General features: G+C 47.3%; 1 protein-coding gene across 2 annotated transcripts in view; it reads right to left on the reverse strand.

Annotated features, from left to right (window-relative positions):
* Vps35l (VPS35 endosomal protein sorting factor like) overlaps positions 1 to 23,628 on the reverse strand; it is a 149,615-nt gene that overhangs the window by 125,521 nt on the left and 466 nt on the right. The window contains exons 1-6 of one of the 2 annotated variants that reach the window (XM_045143952.1): positions 23,401 to 23,600; positions 20,175 to 20,274; positions 16,306 to 16,473; positions 13,902 to 14,024; positions 12,510 to 12,534; positions 2,366 to 2,442 (exon numbers count right to left, since the gene is read on the reverse strand). In XM_045143952.1, coding sequence (XP_044999887.1) covers positions 2,366 to 2,442; positions 12,510 to 12,534; positions 13,902 to 14,024; positions 16,306 to 16,350 — 270 coding nt within the window. In that variant the 5' untranslated portion in view covers positions 16,351 to 16,473; positions 20,175 to 20,274; positions 23,401 to 23,600. Of the gene's footprint in view, positions 1 to 2,365; positions 2,443 to 12,509; positions 12,535 to 13,901; positions 14,025 to 16,305; positions 16,474 to 20,174; positions 20,275 to 23,400; positions 23,601 to 23,628 lie in introns of those variants that run through there. The other variant, XM_045143951.1, reaches the window with a different exon arrangement.

A 23,628-nucleotide genomic window follows, 5' to 3' on the forward strand; every position in this document is an offset into this window, starting at 1 on the left:
CTCTTGCAGCAGAGCCATGTGACTAGCTGAGTGGGTTGTGAACAGAGTAGCTGGTGTCCCTGCTCAACAGAAGTGGTGAAAAACTACCCTCACTTCAGCCCAGCTGATAGAACCCAAGGAGCGTGAGGTGACAGCATCAGGAGATGGTGCTAAGTCTGCCATCTGCAGGAGGAGGGCACTGGGAGCAGGAACCACCTTTGTTCATGACTACCAAAGTGCCTAACCTAGCCGGCCCTTACTGTCCTATGCTGACTGGGAAACATGGGACGACCAGGTAAGCAGAGAGGAGCAGGAGACAACAAAAAATTAGAAGAGAACAAGGGCAAGAATGGGGCCGGGAGGCTGGCTACCAGGATGCCATGCCCTTGGTTTCAGGGTGGTGACCATCTACTCCCAGAACAATCAGCTCCGGATGACATGGCAATGTGGACTAGTGCGAGTCCCTGTCACAAGAGCTAAGAGCAAAACCATGGAGACTTCACCGCCAGCTGCAGCTGGCCAATGCGTGCAGACTGACCTGAGGTTCTTGTGCATGGGCTGGGAGGGCTGCTGACAACTGCCACCCTCCTGCCATTCCTGGTATTCAAAGTCTCCTCATGTAACCTGCACTGGTTTTACTAGTTTTGATTGCTTCAGACAAGGCCCTACTATGTAGCCTTCCTAAACTGGCCTCAAGCACATGATCCTCCTGCCTCAGGCTCCCAAATGCTGGGATTATAGGTTTGCACCCCCATGTCCAGCTGAACAACTATTCTTTCTTCTGTTTTTATATGTGTGTGTACATAAATGTGTGAATGTCTGTGTATGTGTGAGTGTAAGTTATGTGTGTTTGTGTGTGAGAGGCCAAAATCAATGGCACGTGTTTCCTTAATTACTTTCCTTCTTTTTTTAAAGATATTTTTATTTATTTATTTGAGAAAGGGGCTAGAGAGACGGCTCAGTAGCTAAGGCATTTGCCTGCAAAACCTAATGAACCGAGTTTGTTTCCCTAGTAGCCACATAAAGACAGATGTACAGTGGTGCATACAAACATCTAGAATTCATTTGCAGAGGCTGAAAGTCCTGGTGCACCCATTCTCTATCTCTCTGTCTTTTCTTTATCTCTCTCTGCTTACAAACAGATAAATAAAAATAAAAAATAGTTTATATTTATTTGAAAGAGAATATGAATGAGAATAGGCACCAAGGCCTCTTGACACAGCAAACAAACTCCAGATACATGCACCACTCTGTGCATCTGGCTTTATGTGGGTCTTGGGTAACTGAACTCAGACTGACAGGCTATGCAAGAAAGTACCTTTAATTGTTGAGTCTCCCCACACACACTGCTTTTTTTTTGTTTGTTTGCTTTTCGAGATAGGGTCTCATCTCACTCTGGCTCAGGCTGACCTGGAATTAACTATGTAGTCTCAGGGTGGCCTCAGACTCACAGTGATCCTCCTACCTCTGCCTCCCAAATGCTGGGATTAAAGGCATGCACCACCATGCCCGGTCTCCCTTCTTTTTTTTTAAGAGTTTCTCTCCCTGAGTCCAGATCCTGGGATCCTAACTCTACCTCCTCAGCTCTGAGACTATAGCTGTGTATCACCACACCCAGTATTTACATGGGTGCTGGGGATCCAAACTCAGGTCCTCCTGCCTGTACAGTAAGCCCCCTTTATACACTAAGCCCTCTCCCAGGCCCCTGAACAAGTACCCTTTATCCCCATTTTATAGATGAAGAAGTTAAGGTACTGGAGAGGTGAAAGCCCAAGGCTGTCAGTCAGCAGCCTGGCTATAGACTCAGGATAGCAAAGGTGATGGCCGCTGACCTGAGTGCTGGGTGTTGTTCTAAGCCCTTCATGCACATTAACTCACTCAACTCCTAAAGTGGTGCTATGGTGAGATACAGCCCCACTTTAAAGGAAAGGACACTGAGAATGCCAGTCCATGGCTGTCATGTGGAATTTTTCCAGAGACACCAGAAGGCTACATTGCTTATTAAACTTAGCAATATAAAGAATACACACAGGATAGTCAAGGAGTCCTACAGGCCACAGCCAGCCAGCAGAGTGGCCATTGCTACATGATGTGATCTTTGTGCTGCTCAAGGCTGCTTCCTTGGGGTGACTTCCACTTGGCCTATGCTGTTTGACAATGTCCCCAGATAATAGAGGATTGTGAAGGGATCACAAAAAGAAGCTTCCAGAAACACTAGCCTAAGCCAGGCTTCCGTGTGCTCACCCAACTGCATGATGACATCTTTCCTTAGCTTGACTCAGTGCCTCATGAGGCTGAACGCAGTGCACAGCTCAGACTTAATCTAAGAGCAACCGTGAGCTTGGCCATATGCCTGTCATCTGTGTTCCACAAACGCTCTGCTCACCTCCTCAAAGTCATCCAGCTCTTCCAGCCGTGTCCGAACCTTTTCTGACATGGCAGATGTTGTGGTCCCAGCTTTGCCTACACAGGAGGAGAAATTTCTAGGTCATACGGGTTTTATTTTATATCCACATGCACCAAAGAAGACATTTTGACACAACACTTCACCATGAACAGAGATGCCAGGAAAAGATTTTATTACAGAAATCCAAGATTCTGAAGGGAGCTTCTTATGGCTCAAGTTCTATCTTGCATTGCCCTAGCATCTGCCCCAGAAGCAGACTGGGCAGCCCTGGAAAGGTGAGCCCCACATTCAGGATTGTGAAACCACACTCATCATTTGTTTACTCCTAAAGATAGGCATCTGGAGAAGGATGCCAAAAATATGTTACGTCATTGTCACATACTGAAGGGCCTCTCAGGCTTGTACTCACAGTATAGAACTATCCCTTATACTAACAAGACAACAACCTCTATTCTGCCCAGAGGAGGAGAATGGGCTTCAAAACCCTCTGTCCAGGCAAACAGGATGAGCTGTGTTTCCCTCCAGCATCTGTCAACACAGTTCGTGCCACTGGCAGGGGCCAATGGACACAGATGAAAGCCTTGGCTGCAAGCCAGCCACAGGGCAGCAAAGGGACCTATTCAGATAACTGCTGCCCTTCAAGTCCACCTATGACAGAATCATTTCTCCATATTCAGGTGGCTTCCCATGCTAAGACTGAGGTCCATTTGCTTAATTAACTCCTTACTCCTCTCTACCCAGTGGACAGAGTTTAGACTATAAATGTCCCCAAAAGGCTCACTGTTGAAGGGTTAGTCTCTTATTATTGGGAAATGATGGAATCTTTAGGAAGTGAGGCCTGGAAAAAGGAAGTTAGATCCCTTAAAGGGACCCTAGTGCCTTCCACATGCTATTCCCTACTTGTCATGAGGTAAACAGATCTTCTCTGTCACATTCGGCCACCATGATGGACTGTGTTGCTACAAGCCCAAAGTATCAGGGCCAAGTGACAATGGACTATGACATCTGCAAATGTGAGCTAAAGAAACATCCTCTTTTAATCAATTATCTCAAGTACTCTGTCACAGTGATGGAAAGCTGACACCAACCTACTCTTGGGAATGGAAGTTAATTCTCATTTCAGGCTCTGGTCGGACTCACAGACAAGCCTGTGATTAGCTACCAGGGGAAGTTATTTCATTACCAATAAAGTACATTAGTTAATTTTGCCTCACTGTGATCAAAATATTCAACAGAATCAGAGAAGAAATACTGATTTCAGCTCATGGATTCAGAAGGTTCCAGGCTGTCAGGGTGGGTAAAATAGTGAAACATCCCAGTCAACAGAAGCAGTAGGGTGTGGTGGACACCAATCACCTGAGGACAGCCCAGGAAGGAGACAGCAGGCCAGACCAGGGACGTGGCTATAACTTTCAAAGAGCCTCCCCTAGTGACACACTTCCATCAGCCAAGTCCCACCTTCTAAAGATTCTACAGACCCTCCAAGTAATACTGCCAATGTTCACAATAACGCTGAAGGGAACACATTAGATTCAAACTATAACAACTAAAGAGTGAACATTTTATATAATTTGTCAATCTTACCTTACATTTACTATTCCCCATTCATCAGGTCTCTACCATCAGAACCCCATCATCGTCACCAACTAAGGTCATCACCCCGGGGATTAGAATTTCAACTAACGGCTGGGGAAATGACTCAGTGGATTAGGAGTCTGACGCTTAGGTAGAACCTGCAGTACTCAGGTAAAAGCTGGGCATGCGACACAGCTCTAGGGCAAGTGAGACCCTCCTCAGTAAATAAAGGGGAGAATGATGGACCAAGACATCAAACTCTGGCCAACGCATGCACATGAAAGCATATGATCCCAAACATATAAACATGACACACACATACACATAAACCCCCAACAAAATATTCTGAGCATATGAGTTCGAAGACATAAAAGTGTCAACAACAGCAACTGCCTCAAGGTTAATACAGACCACAAAGGCACTGTACACAGCAGAGCTGTCACTCATGCTCCACAGGCAATCTCACAGCATCTATGACTACAGAGCACAAGGACACTGTACAGAGCAGAGCTGTCACTCATGCTCCACAGGCGATCTCACAGCATCTATGAATACAGAGCACAAGGACACTGCACAGAGCAGAGCTGTCACTAACGCTCCACAGGCGATCTCACAGCATCTATGAATACAGAGCACAAGGACACTGCACAGAGCAGAACTGTCACTAACGCTCCACAGGCGATCTCACAGCATCTATGAATACAGAGCACAAGGACACTGCACAGAGCAGAGCTGTCACTAACACTCCACAGGCGATCTCACAGCATCTATGAATACAGAGCACAAGGACACTGCACAGAGCACAGCTGTCACTCACAGTCCACAGGCGATCTCACAGCATCTATGAATACAGAGCACAAGGACACTGCACAGAGCAGAGCTGTCACTCACAGTCCACAGGCGATCTCACAGCATCTATGAATACAGAGCACAAGGACACTGCACAGAGCAGAGCTGTCACTCACGCTCCACAGGCGATCTCACAGCATCTATGAATACAGAGCACAAGGACACTGCACAGAGCAGAGCTGTCACTCACGCTCCACAGGCGATCTCACAGCATCTATGACTACAGAGCACAAGGACACTGTACAGAGCAGAGCTGTCACTCATGCTCCACAGGCGATCACACAGCATCTATGAATACAGAGCACAAGGACACTGCACAGAGCACAGCTGTCACTCACAGTCCACAGGCGATCTCACAGCATCTATGAATACAGAGCACAAGGACACTGTACAGAGCAGAGCTGTCAATCACAGTCCACAGGCGATCTCACAGCATCTATGAATTCAGAGCACAAGGACACTGCACAGAGCAGAGCTGTCACTAACGCTCCACAGGCGATAACACAGCATCTATGAATACAGAGCACAAGGACACTGCACAGAGCAGAGCTGTCACTCACAGTCCACAGGCGATCTCACAGCATCTATGAATACAGAGCACAAGGACACTGTAGAGAGCAGAGCTGTCACTCACAGTCCACAGGCGATCTCACAGCATCTATGAATACAGAGCACAAGGACACTGCACAGAGCAGAGCTGTCACTCACAGTCCACAGGCGATCTCACAGCATCTATGAATACAGAGCACAAGGACACTGCACAGAGCAGAGCTGTCACTAACGCTCCACAGGCGATCTCACAGCATCTATGAATACAGAGCACAAGGACACTGTAGAGAGCAGAGCTGTCACTAACGCTCCACAGGCGATCTCACAGCATCTATGAATACAGAGCACAAGGACACTGTAGAGAGCAGAGCTGTCACTAACGATCCACAGGCGATCACACAGCATCTATGAATACAGAGCACAAGGACACTGTAGAGAGCAGAGCTGTCACTAACGCTCCACAGGCGATCTCACAGCATCTATGAATACAGAGCACAAGGACACTGCACAGAGCAGAGCTGTCACTCACGCTACACAGGCAATCTCACAGCATCTATGAATACAGAGCACAAGGACACTGCACAGAGCAGAGCTGTCACTCACGCTACACAGGCGATCTCACAGCATCTATGAATACAGAGTACAAGGACACTGCACAGAGCAGAGCTGTCACTCACAGTCCACAGGCGATCTCACAGCATCTATGAATACAGAGCACAAGGACACTGCACAGAGCACAGCTGTCACTCACAGTCCACAGGCGATCTCACAGCATCTATGAATACAGAGCACAAGGACACTGCACAGAGCAGAGCTGTCACTCATAGTCCACAGGCGATCTCACAGCATCTATGAATACAGAGCACAAGGACACTGCACAGAGTACAGCTGTCACTCACAGTCCACAGGCAATCTCACAGCATCTATGAATACAGAGCACAAGGACACTGCACAGAGCTCAGCTGTCACTCACAGTCCACAGGCGATCTCACAGCATCTATGAATACAGAGCACAAGGACACTGCACAGAGCACAGCTGTCACTCACAGTCCACAGGCGATCTCACAGCATCTATGACTACAGAGCACAAGGACACTGTACAGAGCAGAGCTGTCACTCACGCTCCACAGGCGATCTCACAGCATCTATGAATACAGAGCACAAGGACACTGCACAGAGTACAGCTGTCACTCACAGTCCACAGGCAATCTCACAGCATCTATGAATACAGAGCACAAGGACACTGCACAGAGCAGAGCTGTCACTCACAGTCCACAGGCGATCTCACAGCATCTATGACTACAGAGCACAAGGACACTGCACAGAGCAGAGCTGTCACTCACAGTCCACAGGCGATCTCACAGCATCTATGAATACAGAGCACAAGGACACTGCACAGAGCAGAGCTGTCACTCACAGTCCACAGGCAATCTCACAGCATCTATGAATACAGAGCACAAGGACACTGCACAGAGCAGAGCTGTCACTCACAGTCCACAGGCGATCTCACAGCATCTATGAATACAGAGCACAAGGACACTGCACAGAGCAGAGCTGTCACTAACGCTCCACAGGCAATCTCACAGCATCTATGAATACAGAGCACAAGGACACTGCACAGAGCTCAGCTGTCACTCACAGTCCACAGGCGATCTCACAGCATCTATGAATACAGAGCACAAGGACACTGCACAGAGCAGAGCTGTCACTCATAGTCCACAGGCGATCTCACAGCATCTATGAATACAGAGCACAAGGACACTGCACAGAGCAGAGCTGTCACTCACACTCCACAGGCAATCTCACAGCATCTATGAATACAGAGCACAAGGACACTGCACAGAGCTCAGCTGTCACTCACAGTCCACAGGCGATCTCACAGCATCTATGAATACAGAGCACAAGGACACTGCACAGAGCACAGCTGTCACTCACAGTCCACAGGCGATCTCACAGCATCTATGAATACAGAGCACAAGGACACTGCACAGAGCAGAGCTGTCACTCATAGTCCACAGGCGATCTCACAGCATCTATGAATACAGAGCACAAGGACACTGCACAGAGCAGAGCTGTCACTCACGCTACACAGGCAATCTCACAGCATCTATGAATACAGAGCACAAGGACACTGCACAGAGCAGAGCTGTCACTCACGCTACACAGGCAATCTCACAGCATCTATGAATACAGAGCACAAGGACACTGTACAGAGCAGAGCTGTCACTCACGCTCCACAGGCGATCACACAGCATCTATGAATACAGAGCACAAGGACACTGCACAGAGCAGAGCTGTCACTCACACTCCACAGGCGATCTCACAGCATCTATGAATACAGAGCACAAGGACACTGCACAGAGCAGAGCTGTCACTCACAGTCCACAGGCGATCTCACAGCATCTATGAATACAGAGCACAAGGACACTGTAGAGAGCAGAGCTGTCACTAACGCTCCACAGGCGATCACACAGCATCTATGAATACAGAGCACAAGGACACTGTAGAGAGCAGAGCTGTCACTAACGCTCCACAGGCGATCTCACAGCATCTATGAATACAGAGCACAAGGACACTGCACAGAGCAGAGCTGTCACTCACGCTACACAGGCAATCTCACAGCATCTATGAATACAGAGCACAAGGACACTGCACAGAGCAGAGCTGTCACTCACAGTCCACAGGCGGTCTCACAGCATCTATGAATACAGAGCACAAGGACACTGCACAGAGCAGAGCTGTCACTCACAGTCCACAGGCGATCTCACAGCATCTATGAATACAGAGCACAAGGACACTGCACAGAGCAGAGCTGTCACTCCCAGTCCACAGGCGATCTCACAGCATCTATGAATACAGAGCACAAGGACACTGCACAGAGCAGAGCTGTCACTCACAGTCCACAGGCGATCTCACAGCATCTATGAATACAGAGCACAAGGACACTGCACAGAGCAGAGCTGTCACTCACAGTCCACAGGCGATCTCACAGCATCTATGAATACAGAGCACAAGGACACTGCACAGAGCAGAGCTGTCACTCCCAGTCCACAGGCGATCTCACAGCATCTATGAATACAGAGCACAAGGACACTGCACAGAGCAGAGCTGTCACTCACAGTCCACAGGCGATCTCACAGCATCTATGAATACAGAGCACAAGGACACTGCACAGAGCAGAGCTGTCACTCACGCTCCACAGGCAATCTCACAGCATCTATGAATACAGAGCACAAGGACACTGCACAGAGCAGAGCTGTCACTCACAGTCCACAGGCAATCTCACAGCATCTATGAATACAGAGCACAAGGACACTGCACAGAGCAGAGCTGTCACTCACAGTCCACAGGCGATCTCACAGCATCTATGAATACAGAGCACAAGGACACTGCACAGAGCAGAGCTGTCACTCACACTCCACAGGCGATCTCACAGCATCTATGAATACAGAGCACAAGGACACTGCACAGAGCAGAGCTGTCACTAACGCTCCACAGGCGATCACACAGCATCTATGAATACAGAGCACAAGGACACTGTAGAGAGCAGAACTGTCACTAACGCTCCACAGGCGATCTCACAGCATCTATGAATACAGGAATACAGAGCACAAGGACACTGCACAGAGCAGAGCTGTCACTCACAGTCCACAGGCGATCTCACAGCATCTATGAATACAGAGCACAAGGACACTGCACAGAGCACAGCTGTCACTCACAGTCCACAGGCGATCTCACAGCATCTATGAATACAGAGCACAAGGACACTGCACAGAGCACAGCTGTCACTCACGCTACACTGGCAATCTCACAGCATCTATGAATACAGAGCACAAGGACACTGCAGAGAGCAGAGCTGTCACTAACGCTCCACAGGCAATCTCACAGCATCTATGAGTACAGAGCACAAGGACACTGTAGAGAGCAGAGCTGTCACTAACGCTCCACAGGCGATCTCACAGCATCTATGAATACAGAGCACAAGGACACTGCACAGAGCAGAGCTGTCACTCACACTCCACAGGCAATCTCACAGCATCTATGAATACAGAGCACAAGGACACTGCACAGAGCAGAGCTGTCACTCACGCTCCACAGGCGATCTCACAGCATCTATGACTACAGAGCACAAGGACACTGCACAGAGCAGAGCTGTCACTCACAGTCCACAGGCAATCTCACAGCATCTATGAATACAGAGCACAAGGACACTGCACAGAGCACAGCTGTCACTCACAGTCCACAGGCGATCTCACAGCATCTATGAATACAGAGCACAAGGACACTGCACAGAGCACAGCTGTCACTCACAGTCCACAGGCGATCTCACAGCATCTATGAATACAGAGCACAAGGACACTGCACAGAGCAGAGCTGTCACTCACAGTCCACAGGCGATCTCACAGCATCTATGAATACAGAGCACAAGGACACTGCACAGAGCAGAGCTGTCACTCCCAGTCCACAGGCAATCTCACAGCATCTATGAATACAGAGCACAAGGACACTGCACAGAGCAGAGCTGTCACTCACACTCCACAGGCGATCTCACAGCATCTATGAATACAGAGCACAAGGACACTGCACAGAGCAGAGCTGTCACTCACAGTCCACAGGCAATCTCACAGCATCTATGAATACAGAGCACAAGGACACTGCACAGAGCACAGCTGTCACTCACAGTCCACAGGCGATCTCACAGCATCTATGAATACAGAGCACAAGGACACTGCACAGAGTACAGCTGTCACTCACAGTCCACAGGCGATCTCACAGCATCTATGACTACAGAGCACAAGGACACTGTACAGAGCAGAGCTGTCACTCATGCTCCACAGGCAATCACACAGCATCTATGAATACAGAGCACAAGGACACTGCACAGAGCAGAGCTGTCACTAACGCTCCACAGGCGATCACACAGCATCTATGAATACAGAGCACAAGGACACTGCACAGAGCAGAGCTGTCACTCATAGTCCACAGGCGATCACACAGCATCTATGAATACAGAGCACAAGGACACTGCACAGAGTACAGCTGTCACTCACAGTCCACAGGCGATCTCACAGCATCTATGAATACAGAGCACAAGGACACTGCACAGAGCAGAGCTGTCACTCACACTCCACAGGCAATCTCACAGCATCTATGAATACAGAGCACAAGGACACTGCACAGAGCAGAGCTGTCACTCACAGTCCACAGGCAATCTCACAGCATCTATGAATACAGAGCACAAGGACACTGCACAGAGCAGAGCTGTCACTCACGCTCCACAGGCGATCTCACAGCATCTATGAATACAGAGCACAAGGACACTGCACAGAGCAGAGCTGTCACTCACACTCCACAGGCGATCTCACAGCATCTATGAATACAGAGCACAAGGACACTGCACAGAGCAGAGCTGTCACTCACGCTCCACAGGCGATCTCACAGCATCTATGAATACAGAGCACAAGGACACTGCACAGAGCAGAGCTGTCACTCACACTCCACAGGCGATCACACAGCATCTATGAATACAGAGCACAAGGACACTGTACAGAGCAGAGCTGTCACTCCCAGTCCACAGGCGATCTCACAGCATCTATGAATACAGAGCACAAGGACACTGCACAGAGCAGAGCTGTCACTCACAGTCCACAGGCGATCTCACAGCATCTATGAATACAGAGCACAAGGACACTGCACAGAGCAGAGCTGTCACTCATAGTCCACAGGCGATCTCACAGCATCTATGAATTCAGAGCACAAGGACACTGCACAGAGCAGAGCTGTCACTAACGCTCCACAGGCGATCACACAGCATCTATGAATACAGAGCACAAGGACACTGTAGAGAGCAGAACTGTCACTAACGCTCCACAGGCGATCTCACAGCATCTATGAATACAGAGCACAAGGACACTGCACAGAGCAGAGCTGTCACTCACACTCCACAGGCGATCTCACAGAATCTATGAGTACAGAGCACAAGGACACTGTAGAGAGCAGAGCTGTCACTCACACATCACAGGTGATCTCACAGCATCTATGAATACAGAGCAAAGGACACTGCACAGAGCTGAGCTGTCACACTCCACAGGCGTGTCTCAGAGCATATGGTGCTTTTTCCACTTGTGAAGAGCCATCAGCCTAGTTGGTCTTTCCAACCCTCTGGCTATGTGATGTCAGGACGTGCTTTGTATCATGTGAGTAACAGTGACACCCCCATGACCAAGGTCACCCTCTTGAGCTCCATGGTGTCAACTTGCATAGAATGGAGAGTTCAGCAGACATATCAGTGAGGAGTGACATGCAAGTCACAGCCACTTCCACCTGCCCCATACCAGCTCTGCTCCAAAGCTACCTGGCAGCATTTAAAAGTAATTTAGAGAGCTTCGGAGGTGGTACAGTGGCTAATGGTACTTAGCCTGCTCGCCTGAGTTTGACTCCCCAGCAACCACAAAAAGCTGGAATCCTAGCATGACTATGGCAATAGGAGGTAGCCTGAGAATCAGGAAGCTCATGGGCCAGCTAGCGGAGGATTCAGGCAGCAGCAAGGTGAAAGAGACGTCAAACACCCCAAAGTTGTCCTCAGACATCCAAACATGCACCATGGTGTACATACACTGAAAAACAAAAAGGATTTCACAGTCCTTCCTGTAGGGTTAGTTCAGCCAGGCTGGTAGACTGTGATCACATAAAGACTTCCCTGGGATCCTGCTACCTACGCTACATACATAGGAGACTCCGTAGTCAGAGCTTGTGGCTGTGAGTCATAAGAAGAGTTGTTTACGGCCCGAAGGCTGCTAAGAGATACCAAGCAGCCTCTTCCCTAGCACATCTACTCTTTTTACTTATTTACTTTGCGAGGAACTAAGACTTAGGACAAAGGAAAGGGTCTCAAGCCATCCCTAGATGGTGAAGGATTTTTTTGGTTCTGTATGTGTCCATAAGCTCAACGAGAAAGCTTGTTAATCGCCTACTGGAACCTCTTTGGCCATTTTGTTAATGCCCCAAGCTTATATTTTTGTTCTGCCTCTATAAAACCACCTTACAGCTTTCAACTGAATTAAACATCAAGACTACATAATGCAAACATTTCTTCCTCTGTAATCTGTAGTACAGATAGAAACAAAATTAACCAATCAAAGCAACTTACCCTTTTCTGATCCCATAAACAGATTCTGTAGAGACAAAGAATAGTGATGAATATTAACACTTTTCAAAATCTAAGGCAATATGATCACTGCTTTCCAACAAAGCCATTCATAAATACAAATGAAAGACAGAAGTATAGATAGATTCAGAAAAGGAAGATGTGGGTTACTAAAACACACCAGAGTCAAATTCTACTCATGCCAGAGCTCTCAACACAAGCCAACAAATACCAGAATACAGAATACAGAAGCATCAGGTAACAGACCAAATGCCTTTAAATCAGTTTCTCAGCCTCTGGAGGCAGGACAGCACTGTTTTCTTTTTTTGGGAGGGGGGCTATCCTGTATATTGTAGGATGTTTTATAACATCTCTGGCCACTACCCATTAGATGCCAAGAGCACCCCACTGTTGTGACAACCAAAAATAACATTAGATATTTCCAAATGACCCCTAGTGGTTAAAATAACTCCTGGTTGAGAATTACTTTCCTGAATTCATATATTTTTTTAAAAAAAAGGTAGGAAATAAAAGTAATTTAAACAGTCCAGCAATTCTACCAGTTATTCTGCATAACACACTGTGCAGAAGAGGGAATCAAGAAGCTCTGGGCCCGAGCCTCCTGGCTGCCTGGCATGCCCCACCCATCTTCACTCACTGCAGCCCCAGCAGTAGGACAGAGGACATTATACTGCCCAGCCTCCCTTGCAGCTACACATTGCGTGTGAGTAGTGGATGTGCTCATGGGGACTCCAGGAGGCCTCCTTTAAGTGGGAGGAGTTAGACCTTTCTTTTCCTTTCCTTCTATCAATTTGGACACAAAGCAACACTGAAAACAGCAGAAGAGCAAGAAAAAAAAGACCCAAAACCCTGGCCATGCACTTCCACCACAGCCTTTGGACCTCTTTTCAGAGTAAGGAGAGAAATTTGTCAGTCTTACTGACATCTTCAGGGAGATTCAGGTTGTAACTATCAGAACCTGACATCAACTAGCACAAGCATTAACTTGCTCATCCAAGCCTGTCCTGATGGGAGTAACTTGCCTAGGGCAGAGTAAGCCCCCACCTCATGCACAAGCTACTTCACCAGTGGCCATCAAGAAAGAGCAAGCTTCCAGTTCCAAGAAGAAAGCCAGCAGGTGAGACATATAGACCAGCACCCAGTCACCCTCCTCCAGTAGGACATTCTCTTCACAACTCAACCCCCTGCCAAGGGGGCCTACCCTCTCCCTGTCCCAATTCCTTCTTTGCACTATGCCACGCTTCTGATTCCTAACACACTTATCTTTTGAGAAACCAATCAACCTACTTTCTTCCCACTAACAAACATACAAGGGGAAACTAATAGAGCCCAGGAGTTGGGCTGTTATGTTGGAGGCGGAGCCTGAGTACTCACGATAGACAGTTTTTCCGTGGTTGTGTACCGGGTAAGGATTTCTCCCCTTTTGTTGGCCCAAGGCTCAAAATCAGCTCCCACAATGGAGTTATCATCTTTATCACGTTTCTTTCTGGAGCTGTCCTAAGGAAGGGAAAGACCACCTCTTCAGGAGCAGAATCCTCTTGTTGATTCCATACCCCCCCCCCATGGTGCTGGGGCTGGAGCCCAGGACCTTGTGTATGCTAGGCAAGCACTTTACTGCTAAGCTACAGCCCAACACCAACAATATCAACATAATGCTTAAAAATAACATGCAAAAGAAAAATAAAAGGGCATGCAAACCAGGCTGGAGAGATGGCTCAGAGGATAAAGTGCCTGCTTGCAAAGCCTGAGGGCCTGGGTTCAATTCCCTAGTACCTACATAAAGCCAGATGCACAAAGTGGTGCATGCATCTGGAGTTAGTTTGCAGTAGCAAGAAGCCCTGGTACACCCATTCTCTCCCTCACTCCTTGAAATAAACACATAATAATGTGCAAACCAAAGTCAGAGTCTTTCGCCACAGAATCAGATAGTTCTGTCTAAAGGTTTACTATGTCATTTCATTGCAAATGGGCAGTAAATGGCTGGGCCTGGTGGCACACGCCTTTAGTCCCAGCACTTGGGAGGCACAGGTGGACAAACTGCCATGAGTTCGAGGCCACCCTGAGAATATATAGTGAATTACAGGTCAGCCTGAGCTAGAGACCCTACCTCAAAACAAAGCAAAACAAAACAAGATAATGAAACTCATTAAGAATCACAGAGGCTGGGTATAGTGGTACATACCTTTAATCCCAGAACTCCAGAGGCAGAGACAGGATCATTGTGATTTTGAGGCTAGCCTGGGACTACAGAGTGAGTTCCAGGGCAGCCTGGGCTACAGTGAGACCATACCTCAAAAAAAAAAAAAAAAAAAAGCCTTACAACAAAACAAAACAAAAAAATCATGGAAAACGCTGAAAAGGATCCTTTTTTAAGTGTCTAAATGATAAAGAATGAAAATGGTTGCTAATATCCAGGCTGCAGGAAACAGGCCCCAGCATCGCTGGTAGGTATACAGACTGGTGAGACCTTTGTGGAGGACAACCTGATGGAAACCATCTGAACCATACTCATATCTGCCTTCCCTCAGAATGGAGCTTCTAGAAAGCTTTCCTGCAGAGACTCTTGTACACAGGTACCAAGGTATGCATATGGTCAAAAACTTGGTGCAGCTGGGCATGGTGACTGGGGTAGTTTGAATGGACAGCCCCCAATATATTGAGTGTTTTATTAGTTTCTAGTTTCCATCTGTAGCCACCTAGCTGGAGGTGGTGTCATTGGCAGGATCTTAAGGTGTGGTGGTGGGTTTGAGATTTCAATCTAAAGACATGCAAAGTGTGAATAGCTATAGTTCCTGAAGTGTGCTCTGCTGTGTGGCTTTTTGGCTTGTGCTTCTCTCTGTTTGGTCCTGTGAAGGCAGGCCAGCTTCTTCTGCCATTATGGAACTTCCCCTGGATCTGTAAGCTTCAATAAATCCCCTCCTCCATAACTGTGCCCGGTCTGGATGTTCATCTCAGCGAACCTGAATCTGTCTGCTACAGTGGCACATACCTTTAATCCCAGCACTCAGGAGGCTGAGGTAGGATGACTGCTGTGAGTTTGAGGCCAGCATGATACTGCATAGTGGATTTCAGGTCAGCCTGGGCTACAGCGAGACCCTACCTCGCAAACAAACAAGACAAAACAGAACAAAAAAGACTTGGCGCAATCCCTCTGTTTCCAAACCATCTCTATGTGTACCCACAGAGGAATGCTGAGCTACTCATTCCTTATCTTTTGCAGCCATGCAAAATAACAAGGTCATGATATGGACAGTTCTCTAAGACTTATCACCAAGTCAACAAGGAAAGTGGCAAAGGAGCTAAAGATGTAGCTCAGTTGGGAGAATGTTTGCCTGGCATGAAGGCACTGCATACATTTGGCATGGTGACACATGCCTTCAATCCCAGCACTCAAGAGGTGGAGGCAGGACGATTAGTAGTTGAAGTTCATCCTTAGCCACAGAGCAAATCTGACAGCAACCTGGGCAGCATGAGATCTCATTTAAAAAACAGTCCACAAAATCATGCAACTATCTTTAAGCCAGGAATTCTGGCACACACCCACAAGCCCAGAACTTGGGCGATGAAGGCAGGAAGAGCAAGAATTCACTGTCATTCTCCATTACTCAGTGAGTCTGAGGTCAGCCTAGGCTACATGAGACCCTGTCTTAAAACAACAGATAAATGTGCATAGGATGTCATGAGCTGTCACCACCAGAACACTTTATGCATCATCTGTTACTACAGCACCACAAAACCACCACCTCTGCACCCACAGACCAAGCCCAGAGTGTATTACCGTGGCTGTTGTCATGGCTACGGGGTCTGCTGTGGCTGCAAACATGGAGAGGGGGTCGGTGCCATCAAGGACGCTGCTCAGTGGGTCGACCACAGAACTGGAGGAGGAGGAGGATGTGGATGAAGTGCTTCCTTTCCGGCTCACTTTCTTTGTCTTTGACTCTGTGACCTGTGGAGAGTTTGAGGAGGTTCAGTAGAGGCTGCTGGGATCTGTCACAATAGGAAACTCAACTGTGTCCCTTCCTGTAGTTGGGGAAGCTGAATTGGCCACTGGCTTTTGGCAGTAGGGGATGTTTATGTTTTGTGACACACTGTCATGACTTCAAATCATAGTCGTTATGGAAGGAAAAGTAGGAAGACAGACTCAAAAAGTGTTTTTAAAAAAAAGGCGGGCATGGTGGCGCACGCCTTTAATCCCAGCACTTGGGAAACAGAGGTAGGAGGACTGCTGTCAGTTCGAGGCCACCCTGAGACTACTTAGTGAATTCCAGGTCAGCCTGGGCTAGACAAGACCCTATCTTGAAAAACCAAAAAAGGAAGAAAAAAAAATCACTGGGAGGCCATTGCACTGAGATGGTTCCAGAGCCATGGCTTGCCAAATGAGCAAAAGAAAGCAAATCCCAAGCTGGAGAGATGGCTTAGAGGTTAAGGTGCTTGCCTACGAAGCCTAAGGACCCAGGTTCGACTCCTCAGTACCCACATAAGCCAGATGCACATGTTAGCACATATGTCTGGAGTTCACTTGCAGTGGCTGGAGGCCCTGACATGCCCATTCTCTCTCTCTCATAAATAAAAATAATTTTTAAAAAGAAGCAGGGTTGGAGAGATGTTTTAATGGTTAAGCGCTTGCCTATGAAGCCTAAGGACCCCAGTTCAAGGTTCAATTCCCCAAGACCCACATAACCCAGATGCACAAGGTGGCACATGTATCTGGAGCTCATTTGCGGTGGCTAGAGGCCCTGGTGTGCCCATTCTCTCTCTCTTTCTCTGTCTATTGCAAATAAATAAATAAATAAATAAATAAATAAATAAATAAATAAATAAATAAAGCCAGCAAATCCCATCCTTTACTCAGAATAACTCCTTCTACAAACAACTACCTTCTACTTGGAGATCACCAATCAGAATCATCCAACAAACATCTAGGTAATAATTTCCATCGTAACCAGTCACATATTTTATTAGCGTGGTGTCAAAAATCGTTTACCGGGCTGGAGAGATGGCTTAGTGGTTAAGCGCTTGCCTGTGAAGCCTAAGGACCCCAGTTCGAGGCTCGATTCCCCAGGACCCATGTTAGCCAGATGCACAAGGTTGTGCATGCATCTGGAGTTCAGTTGCAGTTGCTGGAGGCCCTGGCATGCCCATTCTCTCTCTATCTGCCTCTTTCTCTTTTTGTCTGTCACTCTCAAATAAATAAATAAAAATAAACAACAACAACAAAAAATTGTTTACCAACGTTTCCTGGTCATGCTTCCTGGTTGAAGCCCTGAACCAACTACGATGAGGAGATGGTTGGCTCATGAAATGCTTGCTGAAGGCTTTAAAAAAAACTATTAAAACATCCATGTGCCTACATTTCTTTCAACAGAACTAAGAGATGGAGCCATTATGATCTAGAAGATGACTCCAAAAGAGCTCCAAGCCTTGAAATTCCTGGCTAATGGATATGTCTTTTGTTTTAAGGAGGTGAATCTCCATGGGCTTCCAGATGCAGGAGGTCCCCAGGAAGACCTAGAAATGCCCAGCCTCACTGCTATCCTCCATGGAGGGGAGGGGTTTGGTAATGCAGTTTACCTTAATCATGCCCATTAAGATGTCCTCTCCATGCTCAACTAAGATCCCTCACAGACAATCTGGAGAGTGTCTGGGCTGGTGAAGGACCTAAGAGGTCACACACAGGAGGGCCATGCCTAGAGGGCAGGGAAGCTCCAAATCGTCCCACACAGGAAAAAGGAAAACCTAAAACCAAGTGTGCACCTGGGTGTTATGTACTATCTTGTCAAAATAATGAAATCTAAGGAGGGGCAACAGAAACCCCAACTTATAGTTAGGGTCAAAAGCACAAGCCACAACCTGCACTCATCCCTGGTGTCTAAAACAGAGGAATTCTTATGGGGACAGAGCCTCCACCTGTGGGGTTCAGTGGCAGCTACCCAAAAGTAGAATGCCAGACTGAAGGAAGTTAGAGGACCCTTCAGTTGGCCTCTGATGTACAATGAGTTGTTGGTGTGTGGAGAGCTCCGTCCTCCATGTCTGGGATCACAGAAGTGCTCTAGATGGACAGGGAGGAGAAAAGAAGACACACCTGGCCTTTCCCATCTCGAATACTATTAGAATTGAATGGAAGGACACCCACTGGTGTCAGAGCCAAACCCCACACAGGTGGTAGCAAGGACTGAGAATACAGAAAAAGACCTTTTCCACTTTAGTACTATGCATAACAGTGTTCTTAGATGTGGTTTCTTTTTGTCAGAGGCAGGGCCAGACTAGGTATGTGCCACCATGCCCAGCTCATAACTATGTTCTCAGGAGCCTTATAAGTGAAAGTGTAGTCCCCAAAAGGGTAATATCCATGTCACCTGGAGTTGACTGAAGACAAAATCTTGGGCTCCATCCACCTCCAGACCTACGGCATTGGAGTCGGCATTCTTATCAAGACCACATCACCTCCAAGCAGCAGAGGTCTAGGTAGGATCATAAATCACCACGTGGCAGGCCATAGGAGTCCAAGGTTCCATCAACATGCACCGAGGCTGGAGAGATGGCTTAGCAGTTCAGGCATTTGCCTTCAAAGAACGCAGGTTCGATTCCCCAGGACCCACACAAGCCAGATGCACAAGGTAGTACATGCATCTGGAGTTTATTTGCAGTGGCTGGAGGCCCTGGTGACACATTCTCTCTCTCAAACAAATAAATAAAAATAAAATATTTTTAAAAATCTTTATCTACCTAAGGGTGTGGCTCAGTGGTAAGACCCTGGGTTTAATCCCCAGCAGTACCAAAAAATAAATAAATTTTAAAAATGCATGTGACTTGTCATTATTCCTAAACTACACAGTTTAACAACCACTTATATAGCATTGACACAGTACTGGGTATATGACACTCCTGGCCCAGACATGATTAAAGTATAAGGGAGGTTGTGTGTAGGTTATATACAATTTTATACAAGAAACTTGAGCATGGAGAATTGTGGTATGGGGGGAAGATGGGGGGCTGGAACCAATCTTCCCAGCCAGCAAGGGACAAAGAACAAGTGTGCTAATAAGAGTGTGAACCCATGTGCTAGAGAGATGGCTTAGCAGTGAGGCACTTGCCTACAAAGACTAGGGACCCAGGCTTGGTTCCCCAGTACCAATGTAAGCCAGATGCACAAGGTGGCACATGTGTCTGAAGTTTGTTTCCAGTGGCTAGAGGCCCTGATGCACCCATTCTCTCTCCTTCGGTCTAACTGCCTCTCTCTCTCTCTCTCTTTCTCTCTCAAATAAATAAATAAATTAAAAAAAAAAAAGTGTGAACCCAGCAGAGAGGGGCCATTAGGACTCTTGGCTGCTTTTGTTTAAGACTGTCTAAAATGCTCTTTAGGACAGCACACACCCCCTACTAGCTAGTGACTCTTAACTGTCCCAATATAAAGATTAAGATGTACTTTAGGAACATATCCAAATCAGTAGCTATCATCCCTTCCCACAATGACTTCATGGACATGAGAAAAAGGCCAGCATCACACCAAGAGGAGTAGGGAGTGACCTGGTTGATTCCAATACATAAAAGCAGCTACCACTGGCAAAATGGACACAATTCCTGGTGTACACGTATGTGGTGCTAAGGTCTACAGGGCCACCCACAAGAAGCCTGTGCAGAACTCACAGTGATGGGCTTCAGCGGGTGATAGTCCCCACACTCCAGCTGCACCGGCTCCAACCGGCAGGATGCCAACTCTGCCTTGTAGTTCCTATTCCGGGAGTGCCTGTGAAAAGAAAGACACAGTCACTCCAGATAGGTGACACTACATGGTTGACTTTGGGACCTGAAACTGTTGTCCAGACTTAATAATGGAGCAATTTGGAGCAAGCAACTGATATTGCAAGAACAATAAACACTAGATAAAAAGCATACACACTATTTTTTTTTCCAGCTAGGGTTCCACTCTAGCTCAGGCTGACCTGGAATTCACTCTATAGTCTCAGGGTGGCTTCAAACACACGGTGAGCCTCTTACCTCTGCTTCCCGAGTTCTGGGATTAAAGGCATGTGCCACCATGCCCGGCTTCATACATACTGTTTTTGAGTAGGGATCTTAACAACTTTGAACCTCCCAAGTGCAAGTACAAGTATGCAGCACCACACCGGCTTTCTGTGGTGTTGGGATCAAATTCAGGGCCTTGTGCATGCTAGGCAAGCATTCTACAACTGCATGAAAACCATCTACTGGAAGGTACAAATGCTGCCAAAGCACCCAGGCCATGGGCCCAGTCTCAGAGCCACCAGGAGCTCACCAAAAGGAGCCTAGCTTCCCTGAGCTACTTCCCCTCCAGGGTCATGGGACAAGGTGAGACCAGGCTGCAGTGAGGAGGCCTGGCAGCCAGAACTTACAAGAAACCTCCTGGCCAGGCAGCTACAGTAGGGCTCAGGGATTGCACAGCCAGGGCTCAGAGGAAGTACCCTGGAAGCATGGAAGGGAGGACTAAGAGAAGCAAGCAAGGGAGAAAGAGCAAGCAGAGCTTCATCACCTCCAGGTCAACAAGAGAAGCGGCAGTGAGCAGGAAAAGGACAGGGGAGAACCCAGAAGGGAGCGTGGCATACACAAGAAGGGAATGCTCAGAAAAGAACCCCAGGGAGCTGGAGAGATGATTCAGTGGGTAAGGCACTTGCCTGGGAAGCCTAAGGAGCTAGGTTCGATTTCCTACAACCCATGAAAGCCAGATGCACATGGTGGCTCATGCATGTGGAGTTCCTTTGCAGGGGCTAGAGGCCCTGGTGTACTCATTCTCCTCATTTCTCTCTCTCTCTCTCTCTCTCTCTCTCTCTCTCTCTCTCTCTCTCTCTCTGATAAATAAATAAATGAATTTTTTTAAGTTAAAAAAAGAACCCCAGAACTCAAGGACTTGGAAAATAAAAGGCCCTATCCATGCACAGGCCTGCAATCCCAACTGCTAGAGAGACTGAGGCAGAAGATTAGAAGTTCAAGCTCTGTCTGAGCTATTAAGTCCAAGGTCAGCTGTTCAACTTAGCAAGACCCTGTCTCAAAATAAAAGGTAAAAATGAGTAGGGGCTAGCCCCATGGTAGAGTGTTTTTTAAAAAAATTATTTATTTATTTGCTTAAGAGAAAGAGAGTGGGGAGAATGGACACATCAGGGCCTCTAGACACTACAAGTGTACTCCAGACACACAGGCCACATTATACATCTAGCTTGATGTGGGTACTAGGGAACTGAAGGCAGGTCTTTAAGCTTTGCTCTCGTCAGCCTGTAGAGTGTTTTCTTCGCATGACTATTATTAAGTCTATATATTCAATGTCCCAGGATTGCAGAAAAAAAAAAAGTCTTATAGATTATAAGTCATTTTGAGAACTTCAAAAATTAATCAACTATCTACTTTTCTTTAAAGTACTGAGATTTAATCTTTGGAAAAAAATACTACTTCTTCAAATAATGTCTTTTAAAAAGAAAAAATGGCCGGGCTTGGTGGCTCATGCCTTTAATCCTAGCACTCGGGAGGCAGAGGTAGGAGGATCACCATGAGTTCGAGGCCACCCTGAGACTACATAGTTAATTCCAGATCAGCCTGGACTAAAGTGAGACCTTGCCTTGAAAAACCAAAAAAAAAAAAAAAAAAAGAATAAATGCATACAGGCAACCACTACATTTGTTTTCTATCATTCCATTTTCCTCAAATTTGCTCACTATAGTGTTTCACTATGCTCACCTCTGGTACTTAGCAAACAGCGCCCTCTAGTGGGCATTTCCTCAAAAGCCTTATCAGACCACAGAACCCCAACCTAGAGCAAAAACTAGTCTGGATCCAAGGCAGCTAAAACAGACAAAGGGCCCTCACTTCATACATCCACTCCAGGATGGGCTAGGCTTGACTACTCAAAAGTGTGGTCCCTGGCTCACTAGCAAGGATATCACCTAGGGAGTATAACAGACCCACAGCATCAGAGCCTGGAGCCAACAAAACCCCCAGGGTTTAAAGGCACATTAAAAGCTGACTGTTCTTTGCTAACTAGTTCTGAAAGCAAATGTTTAATGACTGATCATATAATGCAACCACACAGCTCTACATCCACAGCCACAGTATTAGGCCTCTTCTCCTAGGGCTCTGAAAGCACAGACACCCTGACTCTGCAGGTGGTCTTCACAGGGTATGATCACCATAAAGTAAGTGGGGACCATGAGCTAGGGTACACACAACACCTCATATCTCTAGCCAGGCCAACCCATGTCAGGGAGAACAAAAAGCATGAGTAACAACAGGCATTCTGGGATAGAGCCATAACAAGGCAGTCACTTTTAGGAGCCCTGCAACCCTCAAGTCAACCCAGGAAGTAGATTTGAGGCCCAACTGGCAATGATTATGACCATAGGCTCTGGGTTACAAATTCAGCTCCCCACAAGAGCTATAGACTTTTTCAAACAGAAAACAAGACAGGACAGGGTCTCACTCTGCAGCCCAAGTCGGATTTGCAGTCCTCCTGCGCCCACCTGTCCTCAACTAACAGGTATGTGCTGCACCTGGCTGGCTGCATGACTAAATGAACGGCCTCCCTGGCTCCATTTTCCCATATGAAACGTGGACTCCAGATTAAATGAGATGTTGTAAGATGAGTACTTAGGCACTGATGGGCCTCATCACACAGATCCACAACCACTGGGAATGCAAGGATGGATCAAACTCCAAAATCAGTGTCTTACTTATTTCAACAGGAAAAAGAAGTTAGTGGGGGACTCGACATTAAGAAAATATGCAACAGGGACACATTCTATCATGCGCACACCCATGGTAGTTCGCATCATTTAGAGGGACAGGCCAGAAGATTAGTTTCGCGTCCTAAAGTAGCACACTGTGCATGAATTCTTTGCACACACATCACCTGCTGCAGTCTGAATATCACATCCCTGAGGTCACAGGCCTGTCACGTCAGCACTCTATTCCCTTCTAGAAGGCTCCTCTGCATCATGCAAGACCCAGCTGACCCTTTTTTCTAGAGCCTTCCAGAGCTCTCCTCCAGTTGAGGTTGATTGCTCCCTGCTCTGGACAGTTCTCTTCCTTCTGTTCAGCTACAAAGACCGCTCCCTGAGGTCAAGAAGCAGGCCTAAGG

Source organism: Jaculus jaculus, chromosome 2, assembly GCF_020740685.1.
Source record: "Jaculus jaculus isolate mJacJac1 chromosome 2, mJacJac1.mat.Y.cur, whole genome shotgun sequence".
NCBI lineage: Eukaryota > Metazoa > Chordata > Mammalia > Rodentia > Dipodidae > Jaculus > Jaculus jaculus.